At 38.2% G+C, this 16327-nt stretch overlaps 1 protein-coding gene across 1 annotated transcript; it reads left to right on the top strand.

Moving 5' to 3' along the window:
- Nucleotides 1–719: 719 nt before the first annotated feature.
- On the top strand, nucleotides 720–12414 carry CRNDE (colorectal neoplasia differentially expressed). The gene is made up of 4 exons (XM_030924311.1): nucleotides 720–1136; nucleotides 4671–4793; nucleotides 6239–6304; nucleotides 10963–12414. The coding sequence occupies exons 2-4, from the start codon at nucleotides 4704–4706 to the stop codon at nucleotides 11083–11085; spliced, it is 279 nt and encodes a 92-aa protein (XP_030780171.1). The 5' UTR covers nucleotides 720–1136; nucleotides 4671–4703; the 3' UTR covers nucleotides 11086–12414.
- The last annotated feature ends 3913 nt before the right edge of the window (nucleotides 12415–16327 follow it).

The raw sequence follows: 16327 nt of genomic DNA, 5'->3' as shown, positions 1-16327 counted from the left end.
AGGTCCCCTTCCCTTTTGTTCAACTAAGTCGCCTTCCCCTTCGCACGCACTCTCGCACCCGCCCACGCTCCACTGCAAACACTGGGCAGAGCAGTGCCCAACCCAACCACTGTTTGTTCAGCGAGGCGCTGGCGAGGCAAACACACACAACTGAGTCAGAGGCAGAGCCCTTGCCCACGACGGCCACACAGTTAGAATACAAAACAGACCCTCTCCTCTCCTCCTTCCGCCGCCACAAGCCACGGACGCACTCGAACTCTGGGACAGACAGGGGCGCTGGTGAACCAGGACAGAGGATGGCACAGGTTTGGGCACGCCGCGGAAGCTCGGGATTTCGGGAACTTCGCATAATGGGGCCACACGCAAGCCCAAGCATAACTATATACAAAGTTTCTCGCATTGACTTTGACGGGCGAGATGTACTTTATTTCGCTAGCTCACGCTAACCCACCCGCCGCACCGGCACCCTCTCGGCAGTGCACCCTCGTGCACACGCGTTGTCTCCTCCCCTCCCTCCGCTCCCCTCCCCCAGACACCGCCCACCAAGAGGACTGACCGGTTCAGACTACATTCTCCGAGAAACCCTGGGTCCGCCCAGCCCAGTGCCTGACACCTCCTTCACCTATGATTGGGCCCTGGCCTCTCTGGGCTCCGCCCCCCAGGTGACGTAATGCCGCCTTCCTGCTAGTCTCGGCGCCAAAGGGGCGGGGCGAGGCGGGGCCTCGATCGCGCTATTGTCATGGAGACGGGAAGCTGGCGGCAGCGGCAGCGGGTACAGCTGGGCCGAGGTGGCTTCCAGCCGGCCAATGCCTAAGCGAGGCGGAACGCCCCGGGCGGCCCGAGCCTGGGGCAGCGTGGAGCCGGCCAGTGGTGGCCTCGCCGGTGGCCTCTTCCCGGGCTCGCAGTAGGCCCGAGTCTTCGCTGGGAGCTCCCGGGAGCAGCGTCCCCGCCCTGCTGCCCTCGCTCCCGCCTCTTGCAGCCCCACGGCCCCTCAGCGCCCGCCCCCGGCTCCGCCCGCCGCAGCCGCAGCCCCTGGCGCTAACGGTCGATAACGGCCCGCGCGCGCCGCCCGCCGGGGGCTCGCGCCAGCCACGAGGGAGCGTCCGCGGCCCGCGCGCCCGTGCGGCAGAGGAGAGGTGAGCCCCCGCCCGGGCCAGGCCCCCTGGCCGTGCAGTCCGCCCCTCGAGCCGCGTCCCCTGGTGGGCCGGACGGACGCGGCGGTGCCCAGCGCGCGACCAGAGGTCCCGTGGGCGAGGGCCTGGGCCTCGGGCCGCGTAGGCGCCGAACGAGCCTCTCTGGGTGTCGGCGTTCCGCGGCGGGCGCGCGTGGGCGTGGCCCCTCAGTCCACGCGTGGCCACTCAGTCGCCGCGGCTCTCGTCCGGGACGCGGCTTTCCGGAGTAGAGCCCTGGAGGTTTGTGCCACCGAGAACCCGAGTCTGTCACACAGACATCCTCATTACATCATCCTGCCACTCCGGCCGTCCCGCTCTTTCTCCCCCCATCCCCGCCCGGTGGCTTGTTTGTTGGTTGGTTTTTTAATTTTTTTAACCCCTTTTCTTGTACTGTCTTATTTTTGGTGTCAAGGACTGGAGAGACTCCTGCAAGATATTGAGGCATTTAAAATGTATGGTTCTGTTGCCGTGGTTGTCACCTCCGCTCTATGTCAAATTTAAGACTCATTTCTTAAGGATGTCTCTATTTTCTGCTTTATTTGCACATTGATGGCTCTGCTGCTCAGCTGGCCACGGCCACCCGGCGTCTGAGATAGAATTGTCTTAATATGAGAAAGGGAAGGGCGGATCATGATTAGCAGGCAGACTGCATGCAGATAGCATCTGGCGGGTTTTCTCCGTTTTTATATGAAAGCGTTCGTTTTTTTGCTGGTAAACACGAGGTTTTAACTTTTTGTCTGGATACTGGAGACCATTTGTTTCACTGTTCCCTCCTTCTTACTTCCTATTCATCAGCTTTTCCGTTTGGAAAGCTGCATACTTGGTAGCGGTAGTTTAATTGGTGCCTTGACTCTGAAGCTTTCTCTTCCAGCAGAGGTGGGATCTGTATCCCTCCCATCCCAGGTTACCAAGAAGACTTTTTCTCCCCTTGCTTTCTATTGCATTTGTATCTTTCCAAACATTTAAACTTACACTAGGGATAAGTTTGCTCGGGTTGTTTTTAACGTAGGACTATTAAATATTCTCATTTTAAAACTTCCTAAAGGTTTATTGGTTTGTCATGTCTGCACGGATCCAGTTTCGCATAACTCTTAAAATTTAAAGCTTTAAAGTAGGATTCGCAGTTGTATTGCCAAGACATGGCCCTAGAGCTTGTTCTTCAAGTTTTGGCTGTACAGTTGTCATTGTTTCAGTCAAGTGCAAAAGAGGTTATTCCTGTTTATTTAGTGTAATAGCTATTTACAGTTAAAACTTTAAAGACTCATAAAAGTAGGTCTGCTGTATTTTAAAGATCTCATCATTCTTGTGGGACAGACACAACACCAACACTAGGAAAGGCAACAGATTGCTTCTGTCATATCGCTTTGCTGTTTTGGAGTGTACTTAAAGGATTATGATTGATAAGGCTGTCTTGCCAGAGAATGTTGACACAGGTGTGCATCGTTATCTTAATTAAGATCCTGAGAAAATGTTGTCTATAAATGGTGACATAAGAAGGGCGGCATATTTTTGTACAGTTTTGCTTTTGGAGAATTTAATTGCACTTGAAACCTGTCTTTGAGCTTCCAGATTTTGTGAGCACTTTGGCAACAGAAGTTTTAGAGAGAAATGATAGTTTAATGTTAAGTGTTCTGGCATGTACTAATACTACTTGTGGCTTTTTGGTAATGCCTGTGTCGGCTTTCTTTGTGCTCTATCTTTGTGGAATAATGGTTTCTAATTTTGAAAGAAAAGCATAAAATAGAGCAGTATTTTATTAAGCAAACACTTATTAGAGTTCAGAATAAATCTGTAGAGGAAGGCATGCTTAATGTGCAGGAACAGGAATGTAATAAGAAGTAAATATTTGAGAAATTTATGCTATTTCGTTTTTTTGGAAAAGAAACAGTCTCCTGGGGTGCCTTAATGATCTAAAACAATTTCTTTTTCATATCAAGTACCTAGCTACAATGTTTATGGAAAGCCTTGTTTTTATTTCTAAAAATAGAAGAAAACTGTTTTGTTTCTTCCAAAATATTGTTCTGTGCATTTGAATTGATGAGTAAGTGAAGATAGTGCATTTAGTCTCTTATTCGTTTAAGGATCTGAGTCATAACCTGGGTGACCACTAAAATAATATTATTGTTCTTTACTCCAAATCTTGGAATGCAAAAATACTGGCAAGATGGATGCTGTTAATTATATTACCCTTGGCTTACCCAGCACCTAATACCTTTTAACATAAGTATTGCATTAAGATTTCCCCCTCTCTTTGTAACTCATGATTTCCTGGAAGCTGGCTGTCTATCAGTGTGTATGTAAGAAGTGTGTATGTTTTTCTTTAATATTAAAACTCATTGTAGAAAGAGGAAGTGAAAGTGGAGGAGACCATAGGCATATGATCGGAAAAGCCAGGTGTAGTCACAGCTCATTCTTGACTCCAAGGATAATTAGCTGGTTAGAATTACATAGTAAACTAAAAGAAAGACTTATGTAGATTTGTTTGCTAAAACTAAAACAAGACCATTAATTTTGAGATAATTGCTTTATTTATCTCCCATAGCACCCCCAATCAAAAAGTTTTTTCCCCTCTGGCAGCTATGATGAGCATTCTTATGGTGTTATCCATGTGTTATTTTCAAATTTGATATATTGCATTAAAAGAGATGAAATAGGAATATGAACTAATTGTCCATTTTAACGAATAACTCAATAATTATTACTATATGTATACATTCTAGAAATCTTAGGAAAAAATGTTCTTTAGTTGATAACAGGAAAGTAAATTAAATCATGTAATCCTGAGTGAATTAAATATGCACTTCACAATAGATTATGAACATAGCATCATACTTTGGAATAATGTTTTAACTTTGGAATAGTACAGCCTGTTTTTAGTGGTAGTATCTCATTATCTTTGTATATTTCTCTTCAATATCTCTTTTGTGTTGACTCCTGTATTTTAACATCTTTTTGGTGTATTTGTTAGCTGTGTATAGGGAATAATTTTTCTTAATAGAATAGCAGCTGGTGCAACTCTAAGAACATGTCAAATCTAGGAATTCTTTTTTCCTTTTTCAATGACTGGTTTGCTTTCATAGCACTACTCCAAAGTGTGATGCTGAAGACTTATTTCTGCATAAATCTGCAGTGTTTTTATAGCTGTAGTATACCTAAACACCAATTTAGCTTAGCAAATTAACTTAGATGCTTCAAAATTGAAAACCAGTATATTCTAATGTACTTTGAGTTTAAGTCTTTATTAGTAAGCATGCACTTAACATTTGTTCGGGAGAAGAGAATGTAATTTTCTCCTGCAGTTGTCATTTATATAATCCATTTTTCTAGTCTTTTCTCAGGCTAATGATATTCCACACCTTGATACAGCTTTTATTTGTTTATTTGCCATAATATGGAGTGATACCTTGGAGAAAATTGGATATTCGAATCTAATATCCCAAAAGTATCACTTAGTTTTCTGTGTTTCCTTAAACAGAATCATTTCCATTTTCTGTGCAGGTGATAAGTGTGATGTTTCCGTAATACATTTGGATGTTGTCAGCTAAGTTCACTTCTGAACTAAGGGGTTCCTCCACATGTTGGCTGAAATTTGTCCTTGCACATCCCAAGGCTCGTCTGCAAGTGAGTGTCTGCACACAGTTTGCTTGTACGTGGAGTCAGTCCAAAATGGCATCAATGTTGGTTTTACCAAAGTATTTATATTGATAATAGAGGCTAAGTACAAAATGTAGAGAATGTCAATTACTTGAGGCCTTTGATCATTAAAAATTTTTATTAATTCATTAAACAAGGGTACCATAAATAGAAAAATTTTAGATTCATGAAATAAAACTGAATAATTCATTTTTACTTACTATTTATCATGGAATTACTTTGAATAATTTTTTTAATGGTATAATTGGACAGTAAAATTTACAAACTCAGTGCTTTTCATGAAAATCAAAGGGAAGGTTGTGATATTTTATACAAATAGAATTATTATTTAAGAGAAATAACCTGTTTATGCCTAATTAGAGTTTTTAATCGTTTCAATTACCTAGTTCCTTTAAGAACAAATTTAGTGGGAATATCAGTTCCAGTCAGGGGTACCAAACTTTTTTAGTGACAGAGTACACACAGGTATGTAAAACTTGTCATTTCTCATCAAATAGAGACTGCTGAATATAGGCAGATAAGAAAAGCTATGAGAAAGAATTGTTTTGCAGAATATTTGTCTAGTGGTCAGATCTAGGAACTGAATTTATTGACTCAGAACACTTTAAATAAAAAAAATGGCTTCTTATAATCGGAAAAATAAAAAGTTAATTTTACAGAAGGCAGTAGTTAATATAGCCTCCAATAAAATAAATGTTTCTCTGAATACTTTCCGAGGCATTACAGTGATTTTTAACTAATATGAAGTGATATATAATAATTTTAAAATAACATCCTCGTGTTTTCCTATTACTGATTGCTTATGGAAATTGGGTTTCATGTATGACTGAGAGCTAAAGCATTACAGTGAGTTGGAAAACAAAACACAAATATAAAGAAAGTGTTAGGCGGTGAGCAATTTGATTCCTTTTTGTTTGCCTTTAAGCTTAGTTTTTTGTTTTACTTTGTTTTAAACCATGTATAAAATTGTTGAATTTAAAACATAAGAGGATTGAGTGATTTTTTTTTTCCTCCTAAGGGTAAATGTAGGGAAAATCTAAACACATATGCAGATTGGTTGAGTTTTATATCTGTTATCGGCCACATTTATTAAGATTCATATTTCATGTATATTAAAGGTATTCAAATGTATTAAAATTCTTATATTCTTTCTATGTAAAATAGATGTAGGGGGTTCCCACTCTTGAAAATATGAAGAAAACATGTCCTTTCAGCAGTAATGGGTTTTGGTTGATTAATTGAGAAGGTTGTATTAAATGTTCTCTAGTGGAAATGGCTAAAGAGCATGCTTTTTGAGAAATGTATCATCTAGGAATAAAATCAATTGGAGTATTGGTAATTAAATTGTAATTCCATGAAGGAAGGAAGTGGTGCAAAAGATGAAGCTAACTATTCCTGTTTTTCTTTTTAAGAGTCTACAATTCATAATGGAGCTACTGTACTGGCTATTGGAAAGAGGAGATTCTGAAGATAAGGAGGTAATGTTATCTCTTTTAAAAGAATACTGTCCTCTGTAATCCTGAACCTTTATTACATGTAAGAACTTTGTGCAGTAGACAGCAATTTCTTTAAATTTGGTATATGAAAACAATTTTATTTTCCTCTGCTGAGTTTTTGAGCCTGCCTCTTCTAGTGCTATGGACTGCATTGGTAGAGCTGAGAAATACCATTTTGCCATACTCAGCACCCTTAAAATAGCTTCTTTCTGAGAATTAGATCTGCGAAGGTGTCCTGCACAGTTCTTGTAGATGTCATTTTAGTTTGTGGTTGACGTGCATGCATTTAGCATGTTGCTTAACCATCCTCATTTGCCTCCCAGTTCTTTGTTGCCTTCATTTTGGGGGGAATGTGTTTTCTGCTGGATGATTTACTGCCAGACACGACCAAACTCTGAGTAGAAGACTTGGTGGTTGGCAACTGGTTCCAGTGCTCTGCTGAGAAGTTAGTTGGGCCCAGCGTGGAGCACTGTAGTGTCCTGGAGGCCAGGAGCTCCTGCACAGGGTCTTTTCCTGGTTCAGAGCCTTAGGTGCCTTTCCATTTTTCATGTAATCTTTTCCTAGGTTGGCTTGCTGCTTGCTTTGTAGCTGTTGCAGGGATTCACATGGAATGGAGGGCTCTCTTTTATTGTGGATTATTTATTTGATAATTTACCCATGTGCTTTTTCATTTTCAAAAACCCAGTGGTGTTTAATAATCAAAGATTCTTGAAGAACAAAAGTTGGGCTCAATTTGTATCTGTGAGAAAAGATTCAATCCTCTGATGCTATGTAGCCACATTGAATATGCAGGCTAAATTAAAAACAGAGAAAAACCTTTTTATAATAGGCCAATTACTATATCTAGGAATGTTTATACAGGCTGAAATTTTGTAATGGTATTTATATCTGTTTTCCTTTTTAAGGGAAATAATATACTTTTCTAGGCATCAAAAATATCTGCCCCTTTCACTAATGTTGACATACCACCTTCCCCCAACCCCCAACGCTAAATTTAACTGGCTTAAAAAAATCTGCCCCCTGAACTATATCTGGGGAGGAATATTATTAATAAAACAATGAAGGACTTCATGGTGTCTAGTTATATAATTAGGAAATTGGTTAGAAACATGGCTAAAACCAGTTTCTTTCATTAAAAGAACTAGTGTACATTTAAAAACAAAAACTTTCAGGAAAAAAGATTCTTTAATCTTTAAGTCAAATAGTATTTTTGGTTAACACAGCAGGAAGGGGAAATATACCAATTTCAGATTCTTTTATTCATGCCTAAGTAGGGGTTATAAGCAGCTAAGGAAGCAATTAAAATGTAGTCTAGTAAAAAATGGTGATATCAAAGTGATTACTACTTGGAAAGCAGTTTACATTTGCAAAAAAATTCAGTATTGTGACCTTCACCAACTTTTACACATCATATACTTGGGTGATTATGGGATAGCTTGTGTATGGAATGCAAGGGTATTTTTGAATTGACTAGGTCTTGCTGGTCATCTTAAAATATGTTGCAATATTACAAAGTTGAAATGTAATATTTTTTAATAGAAGGAAAATATAAATTTAATATCTGGCCAATTGAGACCTTTAAACTTACTTTAAAAGTATGATGTTTACATATATGATACTGTTTTGTCTTTGCTATATTAACAGAATTAGAGGGGTGTTCTACAATTCAGATATCTTATATATTAATTCCAAATTTTATTCTCTATAATGGACTTTTAAAATAAAAGGTGTATGTGCTTCAGAGGGCAAAATTTGAATCATGAGCTAATTTACTAAGCATCAGATTATAGAAAAGCAGCCTTGATTAATTTGGAACTGTGAAAGGGGGCAGGTAAAACTGTTTTCCGCTGAAATTTACTAATGCAGCAACCATTTAAATTAAATGTTTGTTAACATAATAATGATGGCATTTTCTCCTCCCCCTCCTTGTGGTTTTGTCCAACTAGATGTTACAGTGGCAGTTGCACTGACTGTTAAGTGTTTAAATGATGACACCATTATGTGAAGTGATTTTGAAATGAGAGATTCCAGCCAAGAATTACATCTGCTCCCATCTCCTTCAAATCATACTCTCTGGCAGTACAGATTATGATTGATTTGTTTGTGACAGATTGCAGGAAACAGTCATTGATTTTTCAATATTTTACCTTAAAATTATTTACAGTTGTAACCATGGGGAGGTATTTCCATGGGCTGTCAGCCCCTGAAAGACTAGGATAATATTCCCTGCTCTCTGACAAGACAAATTACCTGTAATGAGTGCAGTAGCTGAAGGGTATACTTTTATTTTAAAATATGTCAATAACCCCAGTGACTAAACGAATATTGATTTAGCATAATGAAGCCTGAGTAATGTGAAAATGAGCTTTTTCAAGGGGCATGGTAAAGTCTTTCTTTTTAGCTGGTTATAAGAAGCTTTTCATTCTTTTCAGCTAGCTGGTAGGATTATAGAATTTTATAAGCAAACCATCAGGAATGATAGTGTTGTTTCTGATAAGCAACATCCAAATATGTTGACCCTGCTTTTAGTGTTTTTTTTCATTTCTTATTTTCAGTCTTACTTTTAGTCATAGAATAGTTACTGATTTGATGTGGTCTTTAACTGACTTAATATTTTTACAATTTCAATATATTTTGCATTGGAATCTCAAGTAATGAATATTAAAATATATGTACAATCATTTGTAGATGATATCATAATTATATTAAGACATTTCAAATGGGCTGTTGTGGTATTTAATGTGCCGTATTTTATGGTAGAATAATTTTCAGTCTCTGGACATCAGATTGCTTTCAGTGGGAATGAAGATTAATTTACTTCAGTCCTGATTTTTTAGGCATCAATGCATGTTTTCATTTTTGTCAGACTTTTACCCCCTTTTGATATAATTCTCAACTTTTTATGGATTTATTTCCAATACATAAAATCCTTCAAAACAAGAATAATAAATTTTGTATTTTTCATAAAAATAAATTTATTTTTAGTCCATCAAGGTATCTGAAGATTTTATGCCTAGGTATCTCCATATCTAACTCGTTAAGGAAGGAAAATAGGATAAACAATGCTGGTAATATATAGCAGAAAAGTAAGTATTTGAACAAGATGTCAAACTGATATTTCATGGAAACCTAACTCATTTTATGGTAACTAATAGTAATCTTATTTAAATCAATAGTAAAACCTGTTTAGAAATTAAAAATGAGTTATGATTTAAAGAAAATTCAGATGACTCATTGTGAGTGCTAGTTCTCTTGTAGGATGCCACTGGAAATGTTGAAATGAAAAATACAAGTGTATCTTTTGATGGAAAAAAGGATAGTCTCTAGAACACAAAATTATTGTTTTATTTTTTTTCTTAGGAGTTTGCCTAAGGGTGTGACAGATGATCTCTGTCACTTAGTTGTGTCCTATAATAAACTGGATGCTTTATAAAATACTAGACCTGTGATTTCATATGCTGTAATATTTCATTTCTCCATCTCCCCTCCAAATTATTTCCCCTTTTCTTTAAAAGGACCTTTGAAATATAGAAATATGAGGGATCATCATATGTGAAACTAGTAGCCCAAATTCATCAACCATTAATTTGATTTACAGTTTTTTAAGTCAACATGGTAACCATAGAATTACTTACGCCTTCTAGGAAAAAAAAAGAAAAGATACAAATTTTTTTCCTCAATAGTTTCTTAATAAAGTTAGATATGGAAAATAAAGCATAAACACAAATGTATGCTAAGAAAAACACCTATATTATTGTTTAGTTTATTTTGGAGTAAAATCATAAATGTATTATAGTCACCGTCTCCTGACCCCTTTTTAATTTCAACTAAACTAAGCATGTGTGTTTGTGTGTTCATTTTATAGTTCATATGTAGAACTATGTAAATTAAATTTAAGAAACATGTAAAGTAGAGGAAATAGTTTTCTGGGGAAATTTTTCCTTTTTGGATATTATGCCCTTTTCCATTGCTTTTCTCTGCTTGAAAGCAAAAAAAGTACCCTGCCCCTGTTGTCCTTTAGGGAAAATCTATTCCTATAAAGTATTTTTAAATCATGTAAGTCATTGCCTAGGATTAGCTAAACATTTGTTTTTAAAAAGGAGAAAATGCCCCTGCTTTAAGATTGTCTTGTATTTGTATCTATTAAGATAAACAGTTTGCTTTGATACGGTACATACCAATCTACTTAGTTAATTTTTTTCCAGAATTCGTTTTACTGTGTTTAGTCTGACCTTTTATGATAACTTAATATGGGAACAAATTAGCATATAATTCTATTTTCCATGTGACCTCAACCAGTTGCAGAATTGTACCACCACTTTTGGGGGGCAATTTGATAGTTTATGTAGACTATAGCATTAATTGTTCCCAAATGTTCAGTGCATCCTGGCTAATGTGTTATTGAAGGTGTTTTCACGTAAGCAGTTAGAGGAAGCACTTCACCCCTATGACTAAGTTATTAAAATGCCTCCTAAAGTAGCATTTTAAATTAGTATACATAATTGATTAGTAATTTGTCTTCTCCCAAGCATAAAACAGCATAGCAGAGTTAAGTATGGCCAGTGAAGTATAAGATATTAAGGATTGATGGTGACAATGATCATGGTAACTAAATGGATTTTTTTTTTTTTTAATTTTAGATTCAGCCATCGGTCTTTGAAATTTCCTGTGATGAGTTTCAATCTAGATGCAAAGGACATGGAAAAATCAAAGTGCTCGAGTGGTTTAAATATGTTTTGGATGTTCCTGTTTATAGACTATAATACTTTTCCAATTAAAATCCTCAGTTGTCATGCAGAAGAAGGTTAAGCTCTACTTGATTGCCAATTTTACTGAAAATGCTTAGTATTTTACAGTATCACTGAATATATTTTGTTTAGCCAAAGAATAGGAAAAATAAATTGTGTAGGTTGACTTTTTTCTAAAAATGTCTTTTTTCTAAAAATGTCTTTATTGGATTGAATGAATGTTTATGCCTGAAAAAAAAAGGTTCAAAAAATTCCTTTTACCATCATAGTCATTCTTTTGACAATCAGTTATTATTAGACTCGGTTTAAAATAATTTTCTAATATGACTCTTACATTTATGGGAGGAAAAAGACTTGAAAGATACTCCTGTGTGTATTTTAATTCTCTGTAGTAGTAGTCCCTCTGGAATAGAATGTCTCTTCCTCAAACAAATCTATTGGCTCATTTCATATATGAGAAAAATTTGCCCTAACTGGCAGAGTTTCATCTCTGTAAAGAAGGCTGACATCCACCTCCTTCACAGAATCCCTGCATCTGGGTAATTGAGTAATGACAGATTACCTTGCCATTGGGAAATACCTTGTTGTGGCCTTTGTAGCAGCTACAGGCAGATGGAAGAATTCTTCTGTACAGACAGGTCTCCAGCCTCTTTGGTGTGGACACTGTGAAGGGGTACGTCTGGTGGGAAGGAGTGCTTAGGGAAGGAACTGGGAAGGTCCACAAAGGCTGATGATGACAAAGAATCCAAGGGCTAGGATGAATTCTAAGCTTAGATCTCAGAGTCATAAAGTAAATTTATTAGGCTAGAGAGATTTCCTTTTTTGTTTTTGATCTAACTTTATTTTTTCAGATTTATAAGTTCACATGCAGCTGTACAAAATCATACAGAAATCTTTGAACACTACCCCGTTTCTCCTAATAGTAACTTCTTGCAATATACTGTATAGTACAGCATCACAACTTGGATATTGACATTGATGCAGTCAAGATAGAGAACATTTCTATAACCAGGAGGATCCCTCATTACTGCCCTTTTATAGCCACCCCTACTTCCAGACCATCTCACTCCTCCCTTAACCCGGGCAACCGCTAGCCTATTCTCCATTTCTATAAATTTGTCTTTATAGGAATGTTATATAATTGCAATTAAAGTGTGTAACCTTTTGGGGTTTGACTCAAACCCAGCATCATTTTCTGGAGATTCAGCTTATATGTGTCAATAGTTTGTTCCCTTTTTTTAGTTCAATAATATTCTATGGTATGCGTGTACCACATCACTCATCAATTAGGACTTCTGGGTTGTATCTGGTATTTCATTATTACAAATAAAAGTGCTATATATATTCATGTAGAGGTTTCTGTGTGAACATAAACTTTCATTTTCCTGGGACAAATGCCCAGGAGTGAAAATTGTGAGTCATATGGTAATTACATAGAGTATTTTTTTTTTTTTTTTTTTGAGACTTGAATTGACTTTGTGTCTGTGAGGGGAGAGGCAAGGAGAAACTCTATATTTTTGTAGTGTTTTTAACTAGATTTGTTTATGATTTTAAAACATAAAATCTTAACATAAGTTGTAGCCAAATATAAGAAAGGATTTTTCCAGAATCTAGACTTTATTCTTATTTTAGAGAAATACTTTTGAAAAAATTGCTTTATTGGCAAACAATTCCTATGTAAAGAAATCAAAGACACATATATACTCTAGGAAAGATGTTGCAAAGCTGACAGGCGACTTTGGGAAATTTGAGGGCAGTTTTCCAGTGTTACTAGAGACTTGACATTCAAGGATGTATTATGATAGTTCCTGAATTGATAGACTCTTTAGCGTTTGTCACTACCCTCAGGCCTGCAGTTTTTATTTGTAGAATTAGCTCATTATCTTCACAATGCTTTGTTGAGTGCTGTTGCAGAAAATGCTCATTTAATTCAATTATATACACTTACTAGGAAAAAGAAAAAGTATCTTTTTCTAGTACATGGCCCCTAAAAATGACAGCTTTACACAATGCTGAATGGAGGAAACAGCTCTGTTTCCATCAAACTTCTGGTGGAAATTATGCAAAGTTACGTTATGCTTTCTGAGACATAGTGAGGTAGTACACAACCATGTATGCTATATTACTGGGGAGACCCACTGAAAGAATTTTCAAGGATAATTTTTACTCTGATTTTCCATCATGTATATTGACTTTATTGATTGGTTGATTGAGATGGAGTCTCACCCCATCCCCCAGGCTGATGTGCAGTGGTGCAACCTCTGCTTACTGCAACCTCGGCCTCCCAGGTTCAAGTGATTCTTGTGCCTCAGTCTCCTGAGTAGCTGAGACTACGGGCGTGTGCCACGACGCCCGGCTAGTTTTTGTATTTTTAGTGGAGACAGAATTTGCTAGGCTGGTCTCAAACTCCTGATCTCAGGTGATCCACCCACCTCGGCCTCCCAAAGTGCTGGGATTACAGGCGTGAGCCACCGTGCTGGCCATGTATATTGACTTTAAAATGTTACCAGCTGGGCGCCGTGGCTCACGACTGTAATCCCAGCACTTTGGGAGCCCGAGGCGGATAGATTACCTGAGGTCAGGAGTTCGGGACCAGCCTAACATGGTGAAACCCCATCTCTTCTAAAAATACAAAAATTAGCTAGGTGTCGTGGCAGGTGCCTGTAATCCCAACTACTGGGAAGGCTGAGGCAGGAGAATTGCTTGAACCCGGCAGGCAGAGGTTCCAGTGAGCCAAGACTGTGCCACTGCACTCTAGCCTGGGCAAGAAGAGCAAAACTCAGTCTCAAAACAAAACAAAAGTTACCAAGGATGAAACATTGGTCACAGTGATCCCTCTAACAGCAGTCAATATTATAAATCTAACATTTTTTTGATTGAGATACTAGGCACAGGGAACCCCAGTCTTTCAATACTCATGAATTATAGTTTAATCTTTAGCTCATTATGGTCATGACCATAGTGAAATAAATGACACAAGATAATAAAATAGTTTTTGCCCTTAAAACTGACCTGGGTAAAAGGATGTACACATGAATCTTTGAATACCAGCATAGTCATTCATTCTTTGAGCCATGTTGTAGCAGCCCATGTTCTGGCCCTTCCAGCACTGGGAACTCATCATAAAGAAGGCCCTACAGGCCAGGCACTATGGCTCACACCTGTAATCTCAGCACTTTGGGAGGCCGAGGCGGGCGGATCACCTGAGGTCAGGAGTTCAAGACCAGCCTGGCCAACATGGTAAAACCCCGTCTCTACTAAAAATACAATAATTAGCCAGGTGTGGTGGCAGACGCCTGTAATTCCAGCTACTCAGGAGGCTAAGGCAAGAGAATTGCTTGAACCTAGGAGGCAGAGGTTACAGTCAGCCGAGATTGCACCATTGCACTCCAGCCTGGGGGATAAGAGCGATCACTGGAACCCAAAAGTTCGAGACCAGCCTGAGCAACATGGTGAAACCCTGTCTCTACAAAATACAGAAAAAAAAAAAATTAACCAATTTTTTTAAGCTCCCAGCTACTTGGGAGGCTGAGGTAGGAGGATAGCTTGAGCCTGGGGAGGTCGCAGCTGCAATGAGTCATGATTGCACCACTGCACTCCAGCCTGGGCAATAGATTGAAACTGTCTACACACACACATACACGCAAATGACTTTTGGTAAGATTATACATAGAGTTTATGGTTTTATTAAAAAACTCTTGAACAACCTAAGAAAACACAGTTATTTCTGTACATTATTTTGTTAAAGTGTACAGGGTAGTAAGAGCTAAGAGCCTTTTCTAAATGTACATCCAATCTTAAGAGGCTAAAATAGGAAGCTTTCATATAGCCAAGGCCCCATTAGCTTGGGAACCTGGAAAACAGAAGATGTAAGCTTCTATCAGAGTTTCTTTAAATTGATGTAAATCATAAATTTGAGCAAGGTAGTTATAAAAGACATTAAAATTAAGATACTCAGGATTTTATATGTAATAATATTGATTCCAATATCTTCAACTCTGTGGCACTGCCAATGAGGAGACCAAAATGAATTGTATTTTATGAAAGGGCTATATTAGACCAATCACTTAAAAGTTCCGAGTACATACAATGACAAAGCATTGTGGAATCATCTTGTACTACTGTTTATGTAGTAAAAACGTAAAATAAAAAGAAAATGGAGAAGTTTTAGACAGTTTAAAAAAATTTTACAAATACTGCAAATCATAGGTTGGTTACCACTAGACTTCCTGACTCTGCAGTGGTTGCTGTATTCACTGTACATTCTTTTAAAACTCCAGGCACTTTGTAATTTTGTCTATAATTGTTTATATATTTTTTCTCCACAACATATTTTAGAACAACTTATTGCTAAGTTACTTTAACATGTGTGCCATCTTTAAACTTTGTATATGAGTGTACTAAAGTTTCAGTTGCAAGACACATCTATGCACTATTTTTTTTCAGGAGCCTATTTATTCAAAATACCTTTTAAATGCAGTGCATAAAAATAGCAGGCTACTTCCACTTACAGGCTTTTGGAGCTGGAGAAGACTTGTTTTTCAGATGAGGAAACTGAGTCCCAGCAAGGTGAAATGACTTGCTGGTAAGTGATATGATTAAACTTACTTTTTGACTCCAAAGCAAATGCTGCCAACTTAAAGATGCTTGTCCCAACTTCTGGAAATTCACTGTATCAGTGTTTATCTTACAACCTCATTCTTAATAATAGTTTCTTCACATTAGAAATAAATGTCAGAAATAAATGTCTACTTGTCATTTGTACATGTCATGCAAACATTTTGGCACCAGATATGGGTACAAGTAGAAAGCAGCACGTTCATCTCAGAACTGGATTTTATCCAATAGAATGTTCTGTTTATTCATTGCTATTCATGCATACCTGCTGTGCTTTAACATTGTGATAAATCCAGGGAATCAAATATGAATGCAAATATTCCCCGAATTCAACAAAGTAGGCATTGACTCTGGCCAGGAGACAAAATGTTAAATGGCATGCAGTCTTTACCCTGGCAGAACTTGAAGCTTATCGCCTATTGTAGAGATGAAGCCATAAACAGATCATCTCAGCACAGCATGATAAGGGGGAACGCCAGGGATCGTGGGAGTACATGGGCCCAGTCACTAATTAAATCTGATGGAGTGTGGGCAAAGTTAAGGAAGGCTGCCTAGAGGAGAGAGCATTGGGGTTGAGCCCTGGCAGGAACAGGGTTCCAGGCAAGGGGAACAAAGACCAATGACAATGGAGAACCTTGGA

Source organism: Rhinopithecus roxellana, chromosome 20, assembly GCF_007565055.1.
Source record: "Rhinopithecus roxellana isolate Shanxi Qingling chromosome 20, ASM756505v1, whole genome shotgun sequence".
NCBI classification, from domain to species: domain Eukaryota; kingdom Metazoa; phylum Chordata; class Mammalia; order Primates; family Cercopithecidae; genus Rhinopithecus; species Rhinopithecus roxellana.
Note: the sequence above shows the minus strand (reverse complement) of the source record. Positions and strands in the feature narration are given on the sequence as shown.